General features: G+C 40.0%; 1 protein-coding gene across 2 annotated transcripts; it reads right to left on the bottom strand.

The window, feature by feature from the left end:
* Positions 1 to 2,063: 2,063 nt before the first annotated feature.
* slc8a4a (solute carrier family 8 member 4a) lies at positions 2,064 to 26,860 on the bottom strand. 2 transcript variants are annotated; one of them, XM_072375359.1, is made up of 8 exons: positions 26,749 to 26,860; positions 22,186 to 23,604; positions 21,521 to 22,038; positions 10,616 to 10,722; positions 9,878 to 9,996; positions 8,664 to 8,763; positions 6,241 to 6,513; positions 2,064 to 3,889 (listed from the first exon to the last, which is right to left on the bottom strand). In XM_072375359.1, exons 2-8 carry the CDS (start codon positions 23,527 to 23,529, stop codon positions 3,510 to 3,512), a joined length of 2,841 nt encoding a protein of 946 aa, XP_072231460.1. In that variant the 5' UTR covers positions 23,530 to 23,604; positions 26,749 to 26,860; the 3' UTR covers positions 2,064 to 3,509. The 2 variants fall into 2 exon arrangements, with proteins under 2 accessions (XP_072231460.1, XP_072231459.1); XM_072375358.1 differs by lacking the exon at positions 26,749 to 26,860 and adding an exon at positions 26,053 to 26,742.

Below are 26,860 nucleotides of genomic sequence, written 5' to 3'. Positions count from 1 at the left end.
AACAAAACTCCCTGTGTTTTGATTGAAAGAGTAAATGAATTATACGAGTATATGTGAGTCTGTCTATAAAGGACTGTATCATCAGAGGGAAAATTAAACTTAAACCTTAAACTTTAACCTTAGCTACTACTTAACAAATCCCCGTTAGTCCTGCAGTTCTACAGCAACACCCATGAATTTGCCATAATAGTGAAGACGCGACAAAGACGCCATCAAAAGCCTACAGAAATGTCAAGTAACTGTAAAGCAAAACAACGTGGTGCGGTGCTGGAAACCATAGTTACGAGCTTCTGTATCTCAGCCCCCGAGCACTCTAAGGCAGTTTCAGGCCAGGGAATCTGTATAAAGTAAATGCACTCTTTCAAAAGCACATCTTTTTAGGGTTCACAAGTTTGTTATAACATTTTAACATTTGTTGAACATTAAAGGTTCTTGCTTGAGACCCCCCCCCACAAATAACTGTTTTTTTAGGAGTTATTCTGAAAAATATGCCTAAAATAATCTGATTTCAGCTGATTCCGCACTGTCTCCATTTGTGATATGGGTGTTATTGTTCCTTAAAATTACACGAGTAGTTCAGAACAAGATGCTCTGATGCTCCCATTACTGCCGTTCAAAACAGCATTCAGTCCTCCGAACCTTCATTATGTACAACAAGTTAGACCTTCAATTCAACCTTACCAGCGAGTTGATAGCGTGTGGAAATCTTTTCACAGCCGTTAATGAGTCCATAAAATGCAAAAAGGAACTTTTTTGAGTCATTAAGCAGAGCACAAGGTAACCTAGCTGTGTAGAGAAAATTGTATGTGCCCACACAAAATAATAATGATCTTTTTTGCCACTGCGGGAGTTAATTTCCCAGTTAATGTGTTTGCAATTAGCACATCTAATTAAGACAGTTATTAAGACACAGTGTAAGCTGCAGCAGGGAAAGTGATAACATTATTTTCATAAACCAAATCCCTTTTCCTCTCTCTTTTTTCTTTAGTATTTCTGTAGTTTCTTGTAATTGTTGCTGCCACTGCTGAGCATAAGGCAATCATCAACATCCTAAAACCTTATCCTCAATGCTTTTCTCCCAAAACCAACCAAATTGACCTCACAGCTGCACCGTGGTCTTCAGCAATAGTTATTCAACAGGATGTGGTTGTCATCTGAGAAAATCACACTCTCATTCAGTCTTCTAAAGCAATTAAAAAGTTGTGTGATTATATGGTGTTATATACTATGTAATGACATAATCACAGGAGAAAATCTGAATGCCATGTCTAGTCATGCATTAATCTATATTGATTACTAGAAATTAGTTTTATTAGGGGTGATAAATACAAGTCGTTGAAATGGAATTTTTACATTAACAAGTATAAATCTGTGTAATAATGTACAATAATAATAAGACTGCAAACATCCAAGACTTCAGTAAGAGATTAGTAAAACTTTATAAATAGAACCAGAGGGGTTATTGGTTATTACCAATTATTGGTTATTACCAATAGCAGCAATGAATGTCTATCATCCTGTTTTTTTTCTGAGCTCTCTCAAGCAGTAAACTCCAATTTGATGTTTATTCTTGTCCTGTCTGTGGATGGTTTTCCTGCACTTCCTCTGTACTGTGTTTTTCCTTCCCCAAACTTAAAGTGTTATAGCAACAGGGTCTTTTTCTTACTCTATGTATTTTGCTGAAAGTGTGTTGTTACCTAGTTGATGTCACAGCTAGTACCATAAACCTGGTGCCAGGGTGGAAAACCAAGTTGTGAACTGCGGTATCGGAGCCACAGGGTGCTCCAGGCCTGTGATTGTGAACATCGAACATCAGTGTCAGTTCACACACTTAAAATCTAATAAAAAAAATGTGTTTAAATCCATCTAAACAAAGTGAAGGAAAATTGTTTTACCAATTCTTTTAGATTCCAGTGGGTCTTATTTCTTATAGTGTAGCATTACAACATGAATAGAGAAGAGAACAACAGCTTGAATGTGGCTATAATACAAACACCATGATTCTTCTAAGAATACCAGAAAATATCAGAGGAAAAAAAAGACACAGGCCATTTTATGGCATCATAAATCAGCAACATTTATTTCCACTTTTATACATTAAACGTGCATATCAATAAAACTAAAATAGATCATAGAAATACCTCTACTGTTGTACAGTTACAATAAATTTGGCTATACACACTCTAGGTTAAATAAAAAACAACTTCAGTATCAACTGCTGCATGACACAAGGAGACACTCTCGATAAATACTTAACATGTTTTCCCTTTTAACACATTTTTCAGGTCAAATGAGGGACCTGGTTAGTGGTTATGCTATCACAGATTCTTCTTCATATCATTTGAAACATGTCCCTCTGTGAGGTGCTGTGCTTTTCCTAAAACTAATTTGTTAAAAAATGTTCACAGTGTCAGCATGACAGACATAAACAGGCATCCTGCTCATATCTGTATGAAGACTCCAATGCTTTTTGGGTTTTTGTTTTTGCCCTTAACAACCCTGTACCACTTGTGGCGTCAAAGAGGAGACGGTGCCACGCCTTTCACTAATTTGTGCAGCAGAGAAGAGGCGCACACACTCACTACATACTCACACACATATGTAAAATCTATAAATGCGCTCAAAGAATTTGCACAATTAGAAGCGGGCACTTTGCTCCAGGTTGACTTCTGTTGTTTTAAAAAAATAAAATAAATACAAGAAAAAAAAAGGCATTTTTAAGACTTGGCTATCTCAAGCTGACTGAGAAGGCTTTGTGGGAGAGGGCAGTGAAGAGTGTATGATACAGCTGTTATTCACATGTACGGGAACACGTCAACACTTCAACAGCCATGTCAAAATATTACATACAGCACTTCAAAATAGATTACCAAAAAACTATAAATTTGAGAACGTGCAAAAATAAACACACCAAGTCTTTCACAAAACTCCCACGCACGATGTTTGTCTTTTACATGATATACAATGAATAATTAATGTATAGATTGAATATCAAATATCATCACACAAAAATGTTTTACCTTTCACCTCAGCCTCTCATCTTACTATACGTACTATACAATCTCATCCCATGCACCATCTTTAAATCCACACCAAAATACAAGAAAACTTTTGAATACTTGTGCTTTCTCAACACCAAAAAACCTAAATAATTATTCACACAGAGAGAAGAAATGATGCCTGAAGCTGTATTTGTCAAGTGAAAGTGGGCGTTGATGCAGTTTATGCTGATAACAATGATTAGATAAATGTCCTGTGTGACATAATATTTCAAAAAGGAAAACAAAGCTGAGAAAAGCTCAATTTCATTGGCTAAAGCTAACTTTCACAGCATAGTGAGTTTTCCACAGTCCTTAGATTCATAGTCAGTCAGATATTGTGCTGTATTAGTAATAACTAAAGATACAAATAGTTATAAACCTTTGTGAAAATAGACAAAGACAGAAAAAACATGTTCATTAGACTGTAAAAACAAGGAGAGGAGTTGTTTCTGTGCTCTTCCCTCAGCCTCAGAATCCAGGCACGTGGCAGTATGCCTCCAAGGACGACAGCAGGATGTAGATGAACCAGAGGGAGAGGAACATGAAGAAGGTGATGAGCTTGGCTGTCCGTGGGCCCCCGAGCTCTCCGCCCGACACACTGGCACGTCGGCGGTAGAGCAGCACCATCACACACACCAGCGCCATGATGGTGAAGAGGGTGACAGAGAAGGCCAGGGAGCCTGGGTCTACGTGAAATGTCTTGCCTTTGGCGTGCCAGTAAACTGCTGCAATGGTCCACGCCACCCCGATGCCGAGGAATACATTTACTGCGTTGCTGCCTGTCACATTTCCGATCGAGGCATCGGCATATTGATCCTGGATGGCAGCCACCTTACTTGCAAACGTGTCTGTAATAGAAAGAGAAGAGGGTGGATTTTCTTTAAATAAGAGAAATGGTCTTCACATACATGACCTGAGTACAGTTTCTAACACAACCTCAAATTGGAGGCACATTATAACTTATAACACTAATTCTATTCAGAAGATGGAGTACTATTCTTCAGAAAGATATTCTCTCTCTGTGTAGGTGTTCAGCTGGGTTTGGATCTAACTGTGTGTGAGGGCCACAGCATATAATTCACACCATTTTCACATTCATCAAAGCATTCAATGAAGCCTGGCGGCCAGTCGATAGCTGCATTGTCATCCTGGGGGAGACAACTCCTATTAAGAAAGAAATGTTACTTCATCGGACAAACGTGATTGCTCAGAACCACTTTGTATTGATCTGCTGTGACCCTTCCCCCCCGAAGAGACAAGCGGACCCAAACCCTGTCAGCTAAATTTCCCACGAGGAATAACAGAGCCATCGGCTCCCCTCCGAATATGGGGTCAAGGATTTAGGTTTTCCCTTTTTAGTTTGTCAGCGTTAGTCTGTGCTATTGATTAAATTAATTAATAAAACATGTAACAGGCAATATGGAAATAAGATAATAAAAAAATGTTTTTTACTTTGATAATTTCTGCCAAATCCTTTTGAAACATGTTTAAATATAGTTAGATATGAACTTATAATCAGCAACCCATGAGCTCAGGTAGATGGTGTCAGTCTAAGACTGTGTTTGCTATTTTGCTTGCTAAGTTCAGGAATCTGAGGAAGAGTATATTGTTGGTCCTTTCATAGTCAAGTGCCATGTTACTAATCATCATAGATATGTACATGTACATGCCTTCTTGACTGCTGGTGTTAATCAGTCTCATATTGGCCCAGAGGAAGCTTCGCCGACAAGTCTCTAAGGACTGAATCCACTACAAAAACATCTGAGCATTCTGAATTTCAGTAAACGTTTTAGGCTGTTTGGTTTGTTTTAATAGTCAGATATGCCTTTAAAGCATATAAAGCAACCGATTCACTGAAATTTGAGTTATATTGAAACAACTTAACTTAATTAAGTTAGATGGAATAAAAGAAAAAGGAAAATTAACTCAACAAAGTTTTATTTTTCTTTTACTATATCAATGGGATTTTGTAATAATCTTTACATTTAAATTTAAATTACTAAAAGAATAAAAGAAAACAGATAACAAGCACTCTGTTGCAGAGTATCCATTAGAGCAGTTCTTTTTTTCCTTAATGGATATCAAGATGTTGAACCTATAAGATATTAGATCAAGACAGACAGTTAGATTAAGATCCCATTACTTATACACAAAATATACTAAAATAAACACATGTCGAGCATTTTAATGCAGTACAAAAGTTTGGCATTTGTAACATGAATGGACCCACAGCCAGACCCGTGGAACAAGATGGTGGCCGATGCAATGTACAGTATCTCACAAGACCGGACACGGCTTCTCCATGTATATATCTGTGGCTATAAAAGACTATATGTTACTTAGTACAACATGTGGTTAACTTACTGATTTAAACTCACAGGCAGCTATCATTTTAGACGCCAGTAAAACACTTAACTACTGGGTGCTGTAAGGTGGATTTTGTTTTGTTTCTTACCCTAGTCTAGCTTAGCACCCCTATGATCATGATGCTAAACTAAACTGAATAACTTTTTCCTCCTAGTTGCAGTTTAGTGTGTAGGCAAGATTGCTATCAATGTTTTCATCTACCTCTGGCCAAAAGGCATAGTCTACATATACACCTCATATTCTCCAGCAACATTTTTTAGAAGGTAGCAGTCTATTTGAGGAATCTGTCAAACCAAGAAATTATGGTGAAGGATTAACAAAAGATTGTTCTTAAAATGGCTTCCAGCTTTTCTGTCGGATTAATCATAGACTTAAAGATACAGTAGTAGGTACATATAAATTACAGCAATAGAATATGTCTCTCAAGCAAAATGAGTGTCATATATGTTATTGTCCAAGACTGCCTGTGACCACTGTAAGTTTATGATTTCCTTCCAGTTAATATTTGCTGTTCTGAGCTCATCTGCAAGCTTGAAGGGTTTACTAAGGTAAAAGCTTTCAAAGTTAATTTAGATACTCTCTTTGTGCCTCTCTGCGACAGTGTTTAAGACACAGTGAAAAGGGAATACAAGCTGACATTAACGAGTGAAACAGTGATCTTCTTTGTTTACAGCTTGTTAATGTGCAAGACAAGAGCTTCAGAGATAATTCCTCTGACAGCACAGGGTGACGAAGGTTACACAAGCCCCACCAAGCAGCTGCTTCTTCTGCACAAGCAAAGCCCAGAGGGAGTAAAGAGCAGGTATACAGGATTTAAAGCACAGACACCCACCTGGAACAGAGGTGCCAAGGGCAACAAAGACCACCGCAGTGACCGAGTCTTTGAGACCGACAGTGCAGCCGAAATGTGAGGCCAAGTCTCCGGTCACAGCTGTCAGAACGCCAATAAGGGAAATGGAGACAAAGAAGCAGGCCCAGCCGTTCCAGTATTCAGTTGGTGGGACAAAAGCGAAGAGGACTTTCCAGAAAACTGTCAGGAAGTGCATGATGTAATCAAAGCAGGATGGCAGTCTTTCTTCCCCACTTTCCTCCTCATCGTCGTCACCTGGTAAAGACATGAAGGAGGTGCATGAAAGACAACAATACACATATACAACCCGAATTATGGCTTCTGCTTTTTCTGTTGATGAGCCTAATTAAAGCCTAGGTGAGGCAGAATTTGACTAATTGTAAGTGATCCAGCTGTGACACCGGAGTTTCCATACTCACACATTTTATTTATAAACTCTTTAAATAAAGATGTTAGGCATTTTCTCACATTTAATTTCTATTGACCCCTGATTCATAAGAAAGCAGGACTGGGGCAGAAATGCTTTGCAGACACTGCAGAATGGAACAATGTGCTGCTTTTAGCTACACACTGTTGCAAATTTCTCTTTTAATACAAAGTTGCACTGCACCACCACCATTTTCTGCTTCTGCTAGTGTTAACTGAAAAATCATAGTTTAGCCAAATGGGACTTGAACCAGATGGGACATGTGTTTAAAATACACATCAAGGGCTCAAAAATATAGTGGTTTAAATACAGTTAGTTCAGTTTAATTCACACACAAAATCCATGCATTTAGTTAGTCTCACACTGTTTAAAAAGCAGTGCATCCCCCCTGACATGACAAACAAAGGACAACCATTACTACAGCCACAATCACAGTGATGACCAAAATCATATCACCACTGGACTGCTCTCACCACCACAGCTGCAGCCTGTTTCATTTAGTTTTAGGAGCAGTTTAACATACTTTCAGATAAATTACTTTGGTCAGCCTATAACATTATAGTACATGATATCATAACATATTTTCTCTAAAGGTGCCTGCTCGCATTATGGATCAGAGGTAATGCAAAGCTTATTACACTGAGTGATTTGGGGAAAACCAAACATACATAATTCCCAACTTTTATATAATCTTTTAAAGATTGTATCAAGACTGTGCCCCATCCAATTGGGCAAAATTGCTATATTTTTTAATCTGGGCCCTATTTTCCAATCTTCGTTAAGTATGAATGATTGTATGTATGAGTCCAAATGAATGACCTGCAAACACAAAACAGCAATGATGGCATCATATTTGCCAAATGACAGAGAAAGTTTATTTCAGGAAAACAAAAATACTAATCTGAGTGAGAGTGGTCTAACAACACAGTGCTGGAATACAGAAACCATTGTTTAATGGTACTTAAAGGTTTACCAAAAGCAAACCAAAACAACTAAAATATGCGATGCGCTGAAATGAGGGTTTGTCGGGCAACAAACTGATGCAAAAACTCCTATCTGCCTACTGCTCTTTGCTGACCCTTCAGTGATTTTGCCTGGAATGAGTACTGCCATTCAAAAAGGAGAAGAAACTCAGTATCAAATTACCCTTTTCCAGTAGAACTGAGTGAACTGCTGTGTACACTACAGAGTGGAGGTAATTTCATCAGCCAGTTATTTTGTTGAGTACATATAATTTACAGTTAAGTTGCATCAGTTTTACAGTGGCCAGTTATATGTTCTGATATTCTTACTTAGAACTGGACCTTTTGAAAATGTTAGCCGTTTGGGATTTGTCATTTAATCTGAAAGACATCCATGATTCAAATATAGCCACAGAATGGCCAGAGGTGAACTCTAGTTATGTACACACTCTGCATGCAAATGTGACTGATGCTGACAAGAGAGAACCAAAATGACACATCTCTCGTGTCTAAGTAAACTTTTAGCTTTCACATTTGTACCTCAGTGCAGATCTAAAAGGTTCAGAAAGTCAAACAAAATTGATTTTGAAAGGGCAAAATGGAAAGGGTGACCATAGTCATGAATTCTTTAAAGCCACTAATTGTTCAAGCACAGCTAGTCAGTTTAGCTACTATGAAGAGCCTCATAAGGAATTCACCACAACATGAATTTTTAATCAACTGTCAGGATCAAATAGATGCAGAAAATAAACTCAGAATTACCAAAATGTATCAGGATTACGAATAAAGGATTTTTAAGAAGCTCTTTAATACATTATCTGATACATTTAGCAAAAAAAAAGATGATTAAGCCAATTTCAAACTGAAACATATGAGGTCTTAATGAGGTTGTATCTAAAAAAAACAAATCACAACAGGCGGCTGGTGGGCCAGATCCAAATAGCGTGCTTTAATCCTCTGCATGTCTGGTTATTAGGGGATGAACAGATGACACATTGCAGGATGCTGCAACTCACCTGCGCTGACAGTGACAGCACTAACAAACTGCTCCCTCCAGCTGCTGCTACCCACCACCAGAGCCAGGTTGGTCTTCTTGATCAACTTGTCCACCGTGCTCTAGAAAAAAAAAGGTACATTTACAGGTTTGAGATATAGAGCATCAGTATAATCTTGACAATGTACGACACAGGGGACGCTGATGTGGTGACTTAAGATGCAATAAAGAGCATTTTTCCTCCCATTGTGGTGCACAATGAATCACTGAAACGGAGGGAGCACAAACCCCACTATCCCTCACGTCTAAGGCACTTTGCAAGCGTAAAGCTGCTTTACATCGGTGCAGGGAAAAGAGATGGCACATCGTACTGGAACTTGAAGTCTCAGTGCAATATCATGTTGCAGCTTAAACGTTCTTAAATTGCCTTGAAGGGGCGCATACTCATTTTACATCAGGAGATCAGTTTACCCCTGAAGACGACTGAAATGTAAACCTGTGAAAACTGCTGGAAAATGTGTTCTGTGGCTGTAATAGTAGTATAATAAAGGTGATGTCATAGTGATGTAATCAGGATGATCTCATTTGGGATTAGGAGACTGCAAAGCAAACTAGACGATACAGACACGGACAGCCAAAAATAAACAAGCTCATGCTAATTTAATGGGAAATATTGTTTTACATCTGAATGTTTCTGCCTATACTGCATTGATTTTGACCATCTTTATTCATTTGACAATTTTACAATACAAAATTAATGGAATTCTGTTTTAAATACCCCAATCCGCTAAATGATACAGTTTATTTAAATTTAGTCGGCTATTAAAAGTGAATGTAAAATTTGAGTGAATGACCCTGGTAGAGTCACAAGTTACATGAGCAGGATTTATAATTTATCACACATCCCTGGTCAAGTTAAATATTAATCCCTGACTGTCTAACAGGAAATACCGTGACAGAACTAAACTGGGGTAAGATTTTACTTGATCGTCACTATCTCCCGAGTATCTGAGCTGTTTGGATTGTCTGTGTACTCTAATAGTGTCTATGAATTATTTCAAGGATTTGTAAGTTGTGGCTCAGAAGTCCAAAGAACGCTGCGCTGCTGTTTTTCTGCTGAAAGTTGAAATTTGTAAACTCAGTTTTTGTGTTCATCGGCACAATTCCAAAATAAGAGGACATCACTGGGGGGGATTGATGTGGCTCTGAGGTGAAAAGTTGCCCATTTGGACTTACCTTAAATTCATAAGATTCCTCAATGACTATTTCCAGCTTAGTGTGCTCTCCAAGGCAGGGACAACCCATCTTTGACACATCCTCTGGTCCCACTGCTGTCTTGTTATCATTAGTGTCTCCTGCACAGTGGAACAGATGTAAAAACTGGGATGTCTCCTGATGATGCCATGAAGGGAGTTGTTGTCAAGGAGGTGAAATGCAATGAAAGTCAGTCTGGAGAATTGCAATGATGCAATCTGACTAAATTTCTTTTTGTATGAATCTCCTCTGACTGATAGCTAGTCATGATGAAAAAAAAGGCTCCCTGATAATTTGACTGACAAGCTTGACTCATGACATGGATAAAAAGTCAGTTAGATTTCACAAATATTAGAACACCCTTTTAAAATGCATAATCAACCATATAAATCAGAGTCCACTCACTGAATTACAGCCCCCATAAATGCATGTAGAAATCTAAAAATTGACAATTAAACCCCTTAGCTTTTGTCCCTTATAAATTTTGGCCCAGACTGAACTACTTTAACATGTTCTGTTTTATATTCCAGCAATTAGGCCTCCAGCATAAAAATTGGTCATGAAATACGACAAATTGAAGGCACACAATTTTAAAGTTAAGAAGAATTTATGTCAGATGATAAAATTGGCACCCAAGGATTTTAATAGAATATAGATAGGGGTTGATGCAGAGTATAAATAAGGAGGAACAATTCTCTGCTGCTGTAGTCTTCAACTCACCGTGCCTCTGTCCAACCTCCAGCAGTATGGGCTCCTCCAACACAACTGTGAACGTCTTGTTTTTCTCATATTCCTCATCATCGATGATCTTCACGTTTAGCAGCTTCCTGGGGGCAGAGGAAGTAACCAAAGACATATGAAAGAGAGGGGTAATAGATTAATAATAAAATGGCAACAGCTGTGAATATGAGTTAACCAGGAGCGAGCCTCTGTTACCTAAAGTCTGTCAGAAATAGCACACATTCACAAGAGCACTTCATAAAGCTACCTCCATCCTTTTGTAGACATTCAGACCAGTGTAGCTAAAAGGTGGTCTGCCTACACAATGAATCATGAAACAGATGTGTTAGAAAATAGGATAGAAGCTCAGGAGCTCCAGTAATTAACAAATAACCAGTAATCCAGAACCAAATAAAACAATGAAATATATTTTCCCATCACTCCACAAGAGGGCGGACTCCTTCTACATCTTTAAGTGTTAAGAGTGTAGTGAAATAGGCTACAACCCTCCCACACACTTCAAGATATATACTGATTTTATCATCTAACTCTCCGTGGAAATCCACGCAGGTCAAAGCTGGCTCTTCTGTCTTATTTAGACATACATTTTGTGGTCTTAAATCTGTGTGCCACACAAACATACGATGGTGCGGTGTCCAATTGAGACCACCATATTTTCTTTAGCTTGCTTCATTCTCCTACACTGTCACAGTCAGTCTTTCTCCCCCTCTCCCTCTATCTCCCTAATGATATGTGGGTGGCTGTCTATTTCTGTCTACACATATACACTCAGGATCTGACAACACGCAGGGTGAGCGTTTGCTTGCAGAAGAGAAGAATATTATTTTAAACACCAGTGATACGTCATCTGCTGTCTAATGTCAGGGAGAGTCATGAGAGTGGGAGCAAAGTGAATTGCAGTACAGCCTAGAGACCTTGCAATGGGAACAAAAGAGTTTATGTACTTGGTAAGCTTACTTTGAGGCTTCTTGTTAAGGTCTTCGAATAAAATGTGAGTTTCTAGTTTCTATACAGTGTGCTCATGCAGCAGTAGTGGAGCCTACTCAAATGAGCACAACATAACCGCTCAAGATCTGGCAACCATTTACAATTCAAAATAACAAACTAGAAATGAAAGGCAGTCAAAAGACAATCGGGAAGTGGGTTTATATAATGCATTAGGCTGATTAGTTGGTAATTAAGATCTGATGTCAGAGTCTGATGCTTATTTGCACTCATGTCAAACAAAAGTGGACTATAATGCAAAAGGTGAACAAATTTAAAACTGACTTCAGTTGACAAGATACATTGAAAGAAGTCTGATGGATCCTGGTATCTTATATTTTACATATTAGATTCTTAAGTACTTCAAACACTTGTAGATCAAGTGGTTAAATCATAAACATCCCATCATTACATTACATCAGCTGTTAGCCCATCAGCTTCTACCTTCTGGTAATAGTGGGGTGAAGATAACTGAACAAACTTTCAATTCAGATTCTGGAAAAGTTTGAAATTGACACTTAAATTGCCAAACTCTGTGAGGCTATTTAACACAAGTTAACTTACCAAACTAAAGCAAATTTTATGCGTGAGTGCCACACTGATGAGCCTGCGGCGTCAATATGTACCCTACTTCCTAGCCTCAGCCATGGCTTCCCAGCAGCTTGATTTCCCTTGAAATGTATCTATATGTCATGTCGACAGAGAACGAAACAACTCAGATGGTATATATTTAAAAGGCACATGTTTTGCTGAAGAACATAATGCTCCAGTTTAACGTAAATTTAACGAGTTTTACAAGAAACAGTATTCTGCCTGCAGCCATCTTCTCACTTTAAAAGCTCTGCAAGTCCATGTAAAAACTTCAACAATCTGACACACTGTTTCCTCTAGTATCGTCCCCTTCTCTGTGTTATAGTAGTTTCGGTAAAAGTGGCTGCTCATTTGTTAACTTCCAGCATAGTCACAGAACTGGGATTACATCAGAAAACCATACTTTTCAGTCACCACTGTCTGAAGCAGCAAAACAGACTTCAACCACGGCTTTGGGGTCTAAACTGCAAACAAGACTCTGCGTGGATCTGAAGCATAAATCCCACTAATGCCATGACGATGGATTAAAGGGTTGGAGCAGAAAAGGTTAAAAACAACAGAACATTTACTGTGTGGGATAAACTACTTTATTACTTAATTTTAGTTTGTAACTGTCTTGAAGTCTGGCCCTACAGGGCTAAACCTAACTAGTCACTAATAACCTAATGAAGTGATTAAAGGAAATGCTTTATCCATGTGAAATAGACAGATTTATGTTCAACATTTCAACATCTGAAAATGTTGATACTTATCATGTCTGTGAAGATACAATGCTTGAACTTAGAGAAAATTAGATTAGTTAAACGTGTAATTTGGACATAACAGGAATCAGTTGTGCCCAAAAATTTAGAAAATGACCAATCAAAAACCTTTTGGCTTACTTTAATTAATCATATATCTATTCATTTTAATGTGTGAACATCAGTTCATGGATTTAGTGGATTTAGTGATTTATTGAAGATATGTCCTGAAACCATTTCCATGTTGTACATGTGACTTCTAATAAAAGGTTCAAGCTCATAAATCAGTTACCAGGTAAAGACGTTGTCCTTTTATATTAGTAGAAACCAAAAAAAATTACAATATGTATGTCCTAGTTTCTAAAATATGTGCATATGTGACTCAAAAAGAGATGCAACATGTATATTCCAAATGTGGAAAGTGTCAATATGCCTTACGCACCTTTTTATACAGATGCTCAAACAACTTTAGGCTAACGTTTAAATATTACCTTCATCTACCAACATATGAGCAGGTATTTAGGGTTAGAGTAGGGTTACACTGACCCTAAGCGGGGTATAGCTGTTACTGAAGAAGTGCTTTCATTTGGATATCACTGTTTCATTCTGTAGCTGGTTTGCCTGTAACTAGCGTTTTTTTTCTCTCTTGTTATGAAACTTTTCTTTGGTTTCACATACATCACATGTGCATCAGGATGAATAAAATACATGGTTAAGGTTAAGGACTTTAATACTGGATTAAGGATAAAAATGTAATACCTGGTAAGGGTTTGGGAACAAACACCTTACCAGGTAAAACACATGGAATGGTCTAATTCAAACACTTATATTCGTACATTTTTGGTATTTAAATGTAAAATGGCAACGTATTTTCCAAAATGCACTGTTAACTCATCACATTCTGACACTTTTCAATATCCCTTCATGTTAGTTTCCTTCGCATGGGGTAACCCTTTACAATCACTATCCAATGCACTGTGAATTGCTGCATTATCCCTCTGTGGCAGTAAGTGACCGATTGGCAGCATCAAGAGCAGAAGAACAGGAAAACTTCATAGTGCTGACTTTTTAGGTCTAACTGACTTTTTAAGTAACATAGGAGGGTTTTGTGGGAGGTGGTGGTGTAGACATTTGCCTCCTCAGCTAAAGACTTGTTTTTAAGTCCAACTTCCTTTGCAGAAAGCTTCTCTTACATTTTCCACCTTGCCATGGCACTGTCGCTTTACCGGCTTCTGAATTCCTGCACATCAAAAGTGATGCTTCAGTGGCATGCTTCAGGGGTATCCTCCACATTTAACACAAGACCACCCAACTCCCTGTAAAATTAACATTTAGGGTTGATCTTGTCATACAGAAATCAAGTAAGAGTCTCTGTCCAAGCTGAAATGTTCCTCACCATACAGTCCAGATTTCTTACAGGTTTTCTTAGGTTCTATCAGGCCTTTAAAGCTCTCTCTAACAGGGATATTGCATTTCCCTGTGCTTTTGTCATTTCTGCCTGCCTGTCGCCTGCACTGCTGGGATGGCTTTTGAAAAGCCACAGTGGGTAATATAGTACTCGGTTGTCTTATCTGTTACACAGACTGTATTGTTTGTGCTCTGAGGTTTGATCTCCGTTCTACACTGCAGTCGGCTGTCTCCTTTTAGAAATCATATTAAAACTGTAGTGTCTCACACTGTTTGAGAGACTGTTGAAAGTAAGAGAAGGTTAGTTTTTAATTATTTAACTGAATTAACCTTAGAAAGGAGCAAATCAGCAGGGAGAGTTCTTTGAGTGGAAAGGCTCTGTAGACAAGACCATAAAACTCCAGAGAGACGGGCTATGTAAAGGTGATTTGTATGGCAACTCTACAGTTTTTTAAATTTTCTCCTCATTCTGTATCAGTTTGTGAAAGATCCTTTGCTTTCCTCCAACAGTCCAAAGGCATACATGGAAAGTCATGAGGACTGGAAACTCCACACTGCCCACAGGCCTCAGATTGAGGGATTTTATGCCTCTGTGTTCACCCAAGCACACTTCATTTGAATTCTACCCTCTATATGTTGGCATACTGTCAGCTCCAGCCCTCCCTATAGACCCTGTCAAAAATTAAGTCAGTAGGAACCACAAGAACTATAAGTGAATGCATGTTGGTGTGTCAGATTCTTATGACTGAACCTGACAATGCTGTTCAATAAAGTGCAGTGAATCTAACCAGTGTGTCTGCACACATCCACACTACTGAAAAGTCTCTTAGGCTGATGTGCAATCTCTACAAGCTCCAGGGGCTGCATATCTTCACAGATAAAATAGGAACATAATTGTGTCTCCTCTCTGTTGCTGGATTGTCATGTAGAAGATATTCATATTGGCAGTAAAGGTTTTTGACACTAACAGTGATAAATGACCAACCGGCTAAAATCGTGAACTAGTAAAATTGTGTGCCAGCATAAATAAAGACTGGCTCAGTAATGAGATCTGAATTCTAATGCAGAGGAAAGGACAAGTGTGATGTAAAGCAGTTCAAATTCATTGTTAATCCACAGCCATGCTACCGTTTGCTACTGTGAAGCTGTATTTATGTGAAGTGGTATATACTAACAGTGGCAGGGTACCCTGCCTAAAGCCACAATTACAAAATGCTGATGCTTTGAGAGGGTTCACTCATTTTAGTGTCTTACCATTAAACGCGCTCATTAGCAGTGAACACAAAGTACAGCTGGCTGCTGGGAAGAGAACGATCTCAGAGGAAAGCATGAAATAAGCATGAGCCCTTCAACAACACATTATGTGGTGGTGGCATGTAATGAGTTGACACTGTGTGTTGTTGCCACAGAAACTGTGGTAAAATTAAGTTATTTAGCAGATTTTCTTAATTCAGGAAGTAACAAACAAACATACACAAAAACAACACATGCAAGATTTTCAATTAGGAGAATAACCCTAAAGTCTTCCAAAGAAAACGTTTTTTTTCCAGCAAATATTAGGCCTCTTATATCTGTTTCTATGTTGTTTTTACTTTCATTATCAGCTACAGTTTGGTTAGGTTCGGACACATGTTCAGGGTTAGACCTGGGTCAATAAACCATCCCCTTCTCATTCACAGAGGAGGTGGTGTCATCACCACCACCTGGAAAATGTGGTTTAACAGCTTAATGTGAAAGTCAAGAAACAGAGGGCAGCCTTTTTACAGTCTTTAAATGATTTTTCTGAGGAACGGAGGACTCGCCACCTGGTAATCCAGGAATATGATATTTTGATGCAGTCCAATGGCTTGCAAAAGTACACCCCACACCCCATAATTTTGGCATTACAACCTGTAATGTAAATTGCATTTTGGGGGGTTGCATTTTATGTGAAATAATCTACAAAAATGATCGGTAAAACCAATAAACAGAAGTGGTTTGTGCATATGCATTCACCCCCAAAGTCGGTGCTTTGTAGAGCCAATACAGTCTCTGAGGGTATGTCTCTATGATAATGGTACATTTTGCCACTGGGATTTTTGCCCATTCTTCAAAGCAAAACTGCTCCAGCTCCTTCAAGTTGGGTCACTGTGTGTTATTAAAGGGTCTGTTTAAAATTAAAAAAAAAAATTAAAAGTAAAGTTGCTTGATAACATCACTGGCAGATACAGGTGTTAGGCTATGCTTGGCAGTCATGTATAGCTCCAACATCAAACCCTTCTTACCTCTGTATATGGAATATTTTTGCCTTTTAGAAGTAACAAACACTGTTTTCAAGAAAAGTTAACAAAATACATTGAAACATTTTTTTGTCTATGTAGACATTTTTGTGGATAAACTTGAAAAAAATTGAAAAAGAAAATAAAATTGATCTCTGGAAACAAATCAATGATTACATTTTTGAGCCAGTTCCCCATTTTGCTGTTAGATTGAGAGGGCCTAGAGCTGGACTCATCACCCTGGAAATCAAGCAGTCTGGTCTGACTGATGTGACAGGAGCATCACTACTTTACATGCTGCGGTCAGTGAAGCAGAAGCTTGTTACTTTCTGTGGCACCAGCAAGTACCAGAAGGGAAAAAAAGAATCAATAAAATAAACACACTAAAAGATTTAAAGAAAATGGCAGATAGCATGCGAAGTGAAATTTTAGTGGCAAAAAGTACTTGGCCTTTTCCAAGTCTACAAAACACATGTAGACTGGATGGTGAAACTCCCATGATCCTCTGCAAGGGTAAAGATCTGGTCCACTGTTCCACGACCTGGGTGAAAACCACACTGCTCCTCCTGAATCCGAGGTTTGACAATCAGTCGGAGCCTCCTCTCCAACACCCTGGAGAAAACTTTCCTGGGGAGGCTGAGTAGTGTGATCACACTATCTGGTTCCCTTTCTTAAAAATGGGAACCACCACCCCAGTCTGCCACACCACAGGTGTTGACCCAGACATGCAATATCAAGGAGGCATGTCAGCCAGGGTCCATATCCAGAGTCTTTAGCATCTCAGGGGCGAATTTTGTCCATCCCCAGTGCTTTGTTGCCAGTACATTTTTTAAAGACCTCAACGACTTCTGGCAAGGTGATGGATGAATTTTCCCCAGACTCTGCCTCCTCAATGGAGGGTATGCTAGCCAGATAGAGAAAAAGAAAGTTCTCCTTCCACCACCTGACAATATCCTCAGTTCGGGTCAGAAGTTTTCCACCAGGACAAGCACAACCTGGGAAGGTCCCTGCCTTCCCTTTCTGAGTTGTCAAATGGTTTTCCATTCTTGAGGCCAACTGAAAGGCCAGTCTGGTACCGCTCCTTTGAGGTCTTTGCTCTTAGTGTGACCCCTTCCCTGAGACCAATTTGCCATGGGAGACCCTGCCAGGGGCTAACGCCCCCAACAACACAGCTCTCGGGATCATGGGGATACTCAAACCCCTCCACCACGTTAAAGTGGCGATTCTACAGAGGGGTGCACCTCATCCTGAAGGGGGAATACATTCATCCACAAATGTAACTTAAAGCCAGTAATGTCAGCTTCATGTTGGCAATAGAGTAAAGGTCAAAAGATAAAACAAATTCTCAAAAGTGCTTTGTTCAAAACATCAAAAATTCAACTACAAATATCAACAGAATTGGAAAAAAAACAACATCTAACAACATCTATTTACTTTGCAGCTGGAATAGAGAGCTAGGATACTTTGACTAATACTATTACCATTGTTTCATATCATATATTTCTTTTGTTTACGCTGAATAGAAAGCAAGGTAACGTTCCATTGTTTTAAATTTGCTATACAGATAAAGGTAGCTTGACCAGTTCCAGATACAAACTGGATTTTTATGATAATTTAGTATAAAGGATATTATTTGCCTATTATTTATTTTTCATGAATGCAAATACATAGGGAAATGACAAATAATTAAATCTTATAATCTTGAATAGGAATGGAAAAATAAACCTAACTTGGTAAAACTCTGATCCCTTGTTTTATGATTTTTTAAGCCAGAAAATCCTCCTTAAAGGATTCGTCCTCTAAGAAACTAAATATTTAATGTCAGTTAAATCTAATCTTTATTGAGGCTAATTTTGTCCTTCAGGTGATTCTAGAAAAAATTACCCAGGGTCACATAAATCCTTTCGATTCATTCTTCAGGGATCAATGAATTGTTCGTAGCACAAAACGCTGCTTTGAATACTTGTTGAGCTGTTTCAGTCTGAATTGGCCATGAATGCCATGGTTGATTTTGAGCAGTATCGTCTCCAAGAATAAGCGTGGTGTAATTTTATTTAAAAAAAGACTCAAATTAGATTGCTTTTAGTTTAAACTATATGAATGGATGCCTCACATTAGTACAGCTTAAATGGAGCAAACCTCCCCTTCTCCCTTGATGATTCTAGAAAAAGTAGAAGATTTCTGAGCTGCAAACAGCTGTTCTGAATGTGTTAGCCAGCCTTGACTCTGCTGCACCCTGTTTATTCATGTTCTCCAGGATGTTATTGATCCTACATTAATTGTGAGAAATAAACAATATCAGAGCTTTTTCAGAGCCAATCCCAAAGCATGTCTTTCATCTTAGTTTATGTAACTGCCCCCATTATCCACTTGATCCTGAACTAGTACATTTGCACAAATTTTGAGGCATGAACAAAAACAGATGCAAGCATCAAAGCATCTGTGCAGATCTTCCTATAATCCATAAACACAGAATGTAAAATGGTTCTCTATGTCAGCCTGTTTATTTTAGCTAAGAGGTTTGTGTCTGTACATCATAATCTATTTACTGCAGTGCCGAATTTAGATGGTAAATTATTATTCAGCCGCGTGCAGAGATTCTCAACTGTTCCTCCTGGCTCCATGTCAGGAAGATGGCTTTAAAATTTGTCTTCCTCCTCTTTTGCTCTTCCTCACGCTCAAACATCAGCAGGAAAAGGCAGATATACACAGACAAAAAAGACACACAAAGCCTGAGACACCGTAACTAACACAAACACAGAGGTGCCTGGAGGCCTGCTGCTGAGTGTCAGCTCTTTGTCCCGATCGCCCAGGGAAACACTCGGGCAATAAAGGAAGCTCTGTTTCAAAGGTGAACTTTGGCAGCCTGCTGGGCAGCAAGGAGCACACAGGAGCATTTACCTGTGGGTCCAAGTTCATATGATTAATGACACAAATACACCATTAGATGTAAAGCTGGAAGACTTTAAAAAGTCCCATACTGTAGTGATGGGTTTCACCTGTATGTATAAACAGGACTGACCGATTCACATTAAACAACCTCATGAAAAAAATCATGAAAGAGGGAACACAGAACAATCCGAGTGATTTCTTGTTGAGCAGTTGAAACATGGCCATTTTTGGCCTGATAGATCAACATTAGGATGATAAAACACCCTCAGGTGAAACATGAAGGGGATTGTTTTTCATATAAATATGAATATAAAGTTAATTTATATTCAGCTTATATGATAGGCACGTATATATGACTTTGCTACTGCTGTCAATTGCGACTTAAGATCTAAACTGAACCTTTTTCCACTCATGATCAAAGCAGTCCTGCAATCTCCTTCAATTTCTCACTTGCAATTTAACCCAAGGAGCATAGGAGAAGCTGAGCACTGCTTTGGTTCTTCTCCTTACATCTGCATCTTGTATTACTCTCATCAGTTTCTGGTAGCAAAATATACAGCTCCGCTGGTCTCCCTGCTCTCTATAGTCCTTCCTCTCTTGCTGCATGATGAATGTTGAAAGAAGCATAATTCCTACATAAAGTGTCCAGATGCTTGTGTCACTGTGGGCTTGCTAAAGTCTGATGAGCAGGATCTTGCCTCAGTAGTTAAGGATTTCATTTACCGCTCTGTCTCCATTTGAATGCAGATACAAGCAGCTGGCCTCTCATCTCACATTGTTATACACTACTGACTCATTATCTGCAGCCTCTGTAGTGGTCTGTACGGTGCTGAGAACTTTTGGGACCCCTTTAACTGCTCTTCACTCTCTTTAATTGCTAAGGATGCAAAAGAAGCTCTTCTCAATTCCCATTTGGAGCAACATTTTGTTTGATGTAGATTTTAAGTGGACTCAGCACAAGTACAGCCTTAATAATACACACAGACTACTCTGTGTGAATAGCAAGCAAATGCAGAGATAAGAGTGCACGAGCAAACTGCTAAGCACACAGCCCAATGTATTCATATCTCACCTCCACTGTGAGGCGAAACAGTTAAATAGGGAGATCTGCATTCTCTTTGACACCATGCATTCACCTGCCTTCCCTCCCACTCAGCCGACCCACACAATACACCTACACACGGGCCCTGCGCAGACAGATTCATCTGACACATTTCATTCTTTTGTTTTGTCCTTTGGTTTGCAGTAATTTTTTTGTAAAGACTTTGACTCATTTGAATTTTTTTTTTAAGTAAGTAAGTTGTACCCACTGTATGTAACTGTTAGGCTTCTTTGCCCATCGCATTATAAAGTAAACACTACACATGTACTCATCGTTTCCCAACCCTGCCACAAAACCTGCCAGAGAAAAGCTGGAAAACATCACACTTTTAGTTCTCTCTTTGAGCACTCTTCCTCCCTGATCTTTTCATCTGCCTCTCTGCTGGTGTATCCATGAATTCTTTTATTAAAATAATCTCACAGGCTTCATCTTCTGCACCTGTTTCAGAAGCTGCTCAACCTTCATTCCCTCCGCGCTCCTGTGTCAGTCGCTTGTCTGATTTTCTTTCTGCTACTCTGTCACTCACATGCATTTCCTGTTTTCTGCGTCGAAGTCTACTGTACAGCGTTACAATGAAGTATATAACATCATCACAAATCCCAAAGAGCTGCATTCTAGATGTTGTAGAGTACTGTTCCTTTCATCTTCTACATAAGGCACAATGTGTCATTATCTGCTCCATAATTATATCCTCTTATCCTCCCACGTCACCCCCCTGAAAGATCTAAACTTTTGAGAGCAAACGTATCTGTGACGCATAAAAATAGTTCTTGCAACCATTACCAGAATAGATAATGCACAGTAATCTAGCAGGACTGTTTAATATAACCAATATGTGGGATGTGATGTTGAATTAAGTAATGAGAAGCAGCAATAACGCATTACGTAGAAAAGAGGAACCGCTCCTTACATGGTCTCGTCATTCTGAAACTCCAGCTTGCCGGACACTTCTTCATAGTCCTCCCCTGCTTTAGCAGTGCCCTCAACAGTGTGGTATGGCACGGCCACCTTCCCCCTCGCTCCGGACGTCCTGTGAACCTTCACCTGCATGTTGCCGATGCTCTCACTGACCCTCGTAGATTTGGTCTCAAACGTGAAAATGCCAGCGTGGTCGTCGTCGTAGATGGTGACCGTGGCAATGTCGGCGTTGCCAAGGGCAGCCTTCGGGGGAATGTGGGAGGAGATACCCACCGTGCTGTTGCTGGAGGTGATAGAGTTTGGCTCCAGCATAGAAACCTCGGCTCGGTGCACGATACGTGGGTTACTAAGGCGCACGTAGAAGTGCTCGTCCTCCTCAAAAATGTCATCATCAATAACGCCAACGGTGAACTCTTTTGTCGTCTCACCGGGTTTGAAAACCAAAGTGCCCTCAGCAAACTCATAATCTGAGCCTGCGTTGGCAGTACCATCCTCTGTCCTGTAGTCCACCTGTGTGACAAAAGGGAAATAAACTTAATTAAATATTCAGTGAGAGGAGTTATGAGAAAATGCTGACTGGTTACTATTGTATGCCCCAAGCTGTTAAAGTTGCACCTTGTGCATTAAAAATATTTCTGTCCTTATTTTTCCTCTTACCTTCACTGTGCAGCCACTTTCTCCGCCATGTCGGCTCACTGACAGCTTCAGGGAGCCACAGTTCTCGAAACACTGGTAGAGAGAGGGGTCAAACTGCAGGTAGATGGTGTTAGGATCTTCCTCCTGCCCACTGGCCTCATGGCAGCTCACCACCTTCCTGGCCTGGTCAGCGGCATGCTTTTTCAGGATGTTTCCCGCTCCGATCATCATGCGTGTGGCCTGAATACGATAAAAGGCTCGACTCTTCTGTTGCTGGACCAGCACCTGGTAGTTGGCCATCTCAATCAGTTGCTCCATGTCTTTCTCTGGATGTCTCTGTTTTAACTCTTTCAAGGTGCGTGCCATCTCCCGACGGGCCTCCTCCTCTTGATCTTGCTCAGCACTCATCCCTCCACCTTCCTCCACCCCCTCAAGCATTCCATCCAGAGCCTCTTGGGGGTGAGTGTGAGAGTTTGCACCCTGTCCATCCATCTCCAAGTCCATTTTAGTGAACATGGCATCTCCCTCTGATTCAATGATAATGCCACGTGTTTTGTCAGCACGGTAACGCTTGTGGACGTACTTGTAGAAGAGCAGACGGCGGTCTGCAATCCAGGCTTGCAGCACACAGAGAGGGAAGAAGAGAAAGGTGAGGACTGCCTCCCAAACCTCCACCTCTCCGGGCGAGACCACAGACAGGATGAGGTAAAGCCAGATGTAAGCGAAGATGCTCCAGGCCGCAGTGACAAAAAATACCCGCAGGTGCTTTATCTTGCGGGTTTCGTTCTCTGGGACCACATAGACACAAATAGCAATGATAATGAACATGTTGAATGCAGCACTGCCCACGATGGTGCTGGGTCCCAGAGCTCCAGCTTCAAAATTATGGCCGATCACTTCGATGACAGAGAGCAGGATCTCTGGTGCTGATGAGCCCAGCGCCATCAGGGTCAGGTTGGATACCGTTTCATTCCAGATGCGCACAGTAGTTGTAGTTGTTTCACCGTTCGGCTTTTTGATGGTAATCTCCTTTTCCTGGGAAGTAATGACCTCGATTGAAGACATGAAACGGTCGGCGATGATGGACATGCCCAGGAACATATATATAAGAGCTGCAAAGTAAACAATGGCACGTGCCACCTTGTCACCCACTGCAGGGTTCTGGGGATTCCACATGGGCAGCACCACACCCTCTGAGCAGTTGTCCTCACTGGAGCAGTTACTTGGGGTGCTGCCAACCTCTTCATGGCTGGAGCTGCCATGGGAGAAACGAGTAACTCCCGGGAGAAGAACCAGCAAAAGAGCAGTTATCATATAAGGGGTGATGGGAGGAATGAAGTTCAAGATACGTTTGTCAAAACTCATGGTGATGTGCTGATATTTGGAATCTTCTAATGTTGGAGATGAAACCACATCACATTTGAAGGGTTGTTCAAACCTCTGAAAGAAAGAAGAAAATAGATTTTGAGATGTGGACAAAATGGCTACATTAATATTGAGTCAAATATTCATGATTGTATTCCTGACATAACCCTTACAGGGAAAGGTTTAACATCACTGAAGCACCCGCAGTCATGCTTTTTCTAATGCAAATTATGTGGGATCCAACACTTTGGTCAGTCCGAGTTTGTGGAGCCAGAAATATTGGCACCTACTTATGGTTGAGTCATTGGTATTGAACAATCTGGTCCGACTCCCACACATATAATGTGGTCATTGTGTGCTGAGCAGCAGTAAAAATTTTACCCTCTGCACCTGTAGTATCGAGGGAAAAACTGACTCAGTCCACTGCATACAGTCAAGTTAGATCAGATTCCAAAAATAATTTTTTGCTGGCAATAAAAATAACAAGAAAATAGTTTTGCTCTTGGGCAGTCCTCTTTACTGTTTAAAGGAGAAATAATTCTGGAATTTCATGGAAAGCCAGCATGCGTCTCAAGTGTAGTGTGGAATATACCTTTGAATGCTAAAATGTAGTAAACCCCTCTGTTTTAGCACATTACATAAGCTATATCAGGGGACAACTTAAAATAAATCTACAGTGCTTCTCTTGGCAGCAGCATCCTAACAGCTTTGGATGAACAATATAGACCACAGCATCAATACTATCGAGAGGATTAACATCTGCAGCTGTGTGAACAGTGAGAAAGAGGGCGGGAAATGCCCCGTGATGTAATGTGGTGCCACCTAATTAAAATTTCAAGAACAGCTCCATCTCAAAAACAGGTTTTCTACCTACAGCAGGGGAGATTTTACAATGCTTATTGTTTGGCACATGCTCTCATTGACATGCAGCAGAGGAAAGCTGCATTCTCCACTATGACCTGAGTAACCGGAGTGCACGTTTCCCATCAAGGCCTAATTTCAGGGGAAAGCAGCGTAAGACAGATGCAGAAAATAAGTTTCAAATCTTTTTGTCAGCTCCTAAATGAATGACTAACAGACTGTATTTGTGCAACAACAACAGTCCTGTGCAACAGATCGACACCTGTCTGCTTATCACAGCAAAACGCCAGTGAGATCAGCACCACGGACAGCAACAAGCAAACCAGCAAACTGTAAAACGTTTGCGACTGCTTGGAAGAATCAGGGGATCCACAACTCTGTTGCTTGACAGCATGGATGGATTTCTTTGCCATCAAACACAAATGAAAAAAAAAAAAAAACAATTGCTTTCATCTGGCACACAACCCGGCACAAATGTGCGAGTGGGTGACGTTTCTATGGCAAAAGCAAGCTCTCCAACTGGTGGGGATGCAGGAATGAAGATTTCTTTGATTAAACTATAAATAGAGAAAAAGTGTCTATTTCTCTCCATTTCTTCTGCTGCCATCAAACAGCGTTCAGCGACATGTATTTCTCAGTGAAATCACCAGGTAGCAACAGATACCTCCAATCTGAGGAGCATGTCTAAACTCTCTGGAGAATACAAGGTCTTTTGTGGTCAATACAACTGAAATGTTGCACCCTATTTGTATTGTATAACTCTACAAGTTATATAAGCCCAGCAAGATACCAGTTTTCCATTTCATGTCATTTAAATTTTCAATTCCAAAATTATCTAAAACTGAAAACAAAAAACATCTGACCCAAACAAATTTATGATAATTGAATCCTCAAATATTTTCCTGTCTGCTAAGCAGAAGTCGAAGGTCGGCAAATGAACGCATGTACACAATGCACCACACTTTGATGCCTGTTCTGGTTTTGACTGGCAATGGTGACAGTCCCAGTTTGAATTGAGAATCCTCAAATGCCATTTCTGTTTTAAAGAAAAAAAGAGCAATTACAATAACAAACAGAAGGAAAACAAAGATCTTGCGTTCAACAAAACCCACAATCAAAAGACAATGGTCTGAGCAAAACTGACCTGTGCTATTGATTTGCATGCAGACATGAGCTTTAGAAGCTAGAATAAAGAAGAAAAACAAGCTGCTCATCCAGAAATGTGGTTTGTGATTTGTATATATTATCCCTTTTTAAAATATGGTGAGAAACTGCATTACTCACCTAGGTGCAGTTATCAGTGAGTCAGCCCAGAATGGAAGTTGTGGCCTCAGTAAAATAACTTATCTCTTATATTTCTCTGTGGAAAGACAGGTTTCCTTTAATCTAACAAAATTTAAGGAGAGTTTTAAAGCCACCATAACAACTAGGCAGGCAGCAGTCTCCATAGGAGTTTTGAGAAGCTTATAAAGCCACATATGAAAACCAGCTGATTCAGCAACTGGGATAAAAAAATTAAAATAACACACAAATTTAAATGTTACAAAAGGGTTCTGAGACAACTAGATTACAAATGCAGACAAAAGACGATTATCCCTTCAAGTAGATTCTCCAAGAGAAACAAATAGTCCGGTCCATTGGGTGCGCACAGCAGATACTCACAGAAAGCCAGGAATTTCGGCTGGATCCTGGTCACAGCGTGGCTACCCTGCACCAGTTCAACAGAAGAAGACACCCCGTGTGCCATTCACACAGCAGACTGGTGTATGGTCTTGGCTTGTTGCGCTGGTGTCTTGGAAATGACGCGTATAGCTTTCCACTGAGCTTCTCCGCTATTTTTTTCGGACAGGTATCCTACCTCAGCAAACTTAGCACAGTCCGCTTAGTTCCTCTCATGAATCTCCTTTGTGGAATCACCGCGACACCTTCCGCTGAGCTAAGTGATATTTCAAAAACCACAATGCGTTTCCAGCTCTCTCCTATCCAGACTAGGTGCGATTGTTGATGCGTAAAATAATAAATTAAATTACTGTCTCTATCCTCATTCACCCTCCTTGTCTCAGCCAGAAATTCTTCTAAAACGATTTTTTTTTGTAAAAAAAAAAAGGGTTTTCAAGTGTTTCTTTTGTATCCGAAAAATATACTGAGTGAAAAAAAATCCCCGTACTCTTCAGTCTGAGCTGGGTAACACAAGAAAGCAAGAACTGCACATGAGAGTAGGCGTGAATGAATGGAGAAGAATTTAGAGGATGCAAACCACACAGAACACGGATCAGGACAAGATGGACATCAAACAGAGGGATGGTGGCAGACAAAAAAGAGGAGTGTGGTGCTATGCAAATGAAAGTCTTGTCTTACTCTTGCGGTGTGGGCAGCATTGGCACAAGAAACGATGAGCGAAAAGGAAAAGCAGTAACACTGCAGAAACAGGGGAGGAGACGTTCAGGAGCAGTGCTACACGCACGCCTGA

Source organism: Leuresthes tenuis, unplaced genomic scaffold (assembly GCF_036924035.1).
Source record: "Leuresthes tenuis unplaced genomic scaffold, fLeuTen1.0.hap1 SCAF_21, whole genome shotgun sequence".
NCBI classification, from domain to species: Eukaryota; Metazoa; Chordata; class Actinopteri; order Atheriniformes; family Atherinopsidae; genus Leuresthes; species Leuresthes tenuis.
This window is presented reverse-complemented; position numbering and strand designations above follow the sequence as displayed.

Coding starts and splice junctions, on each gene's coding strand:
- slc8a4a (XM_072375359.1), bottom strand. CDS start 23,529: ATGAGTTTTGACAAACGTATCTTGAACTTCATTCCTCCCATCACCCCT. Junction 22,039..22,185: donor AAAGTGGCTGCACAGTGAAG/GTAAGAGGAAAA, acceptor TTTGTCACACAG/GTGGACTACAGGACAGAGGA. Junction 10,723..21,520: donor TTTCAGAATGACGAGACCAT/GTAAGGAGCGGT, acceptor CTCTGCCCCCAG/GAAGCTGCTAAACGTGAAGA.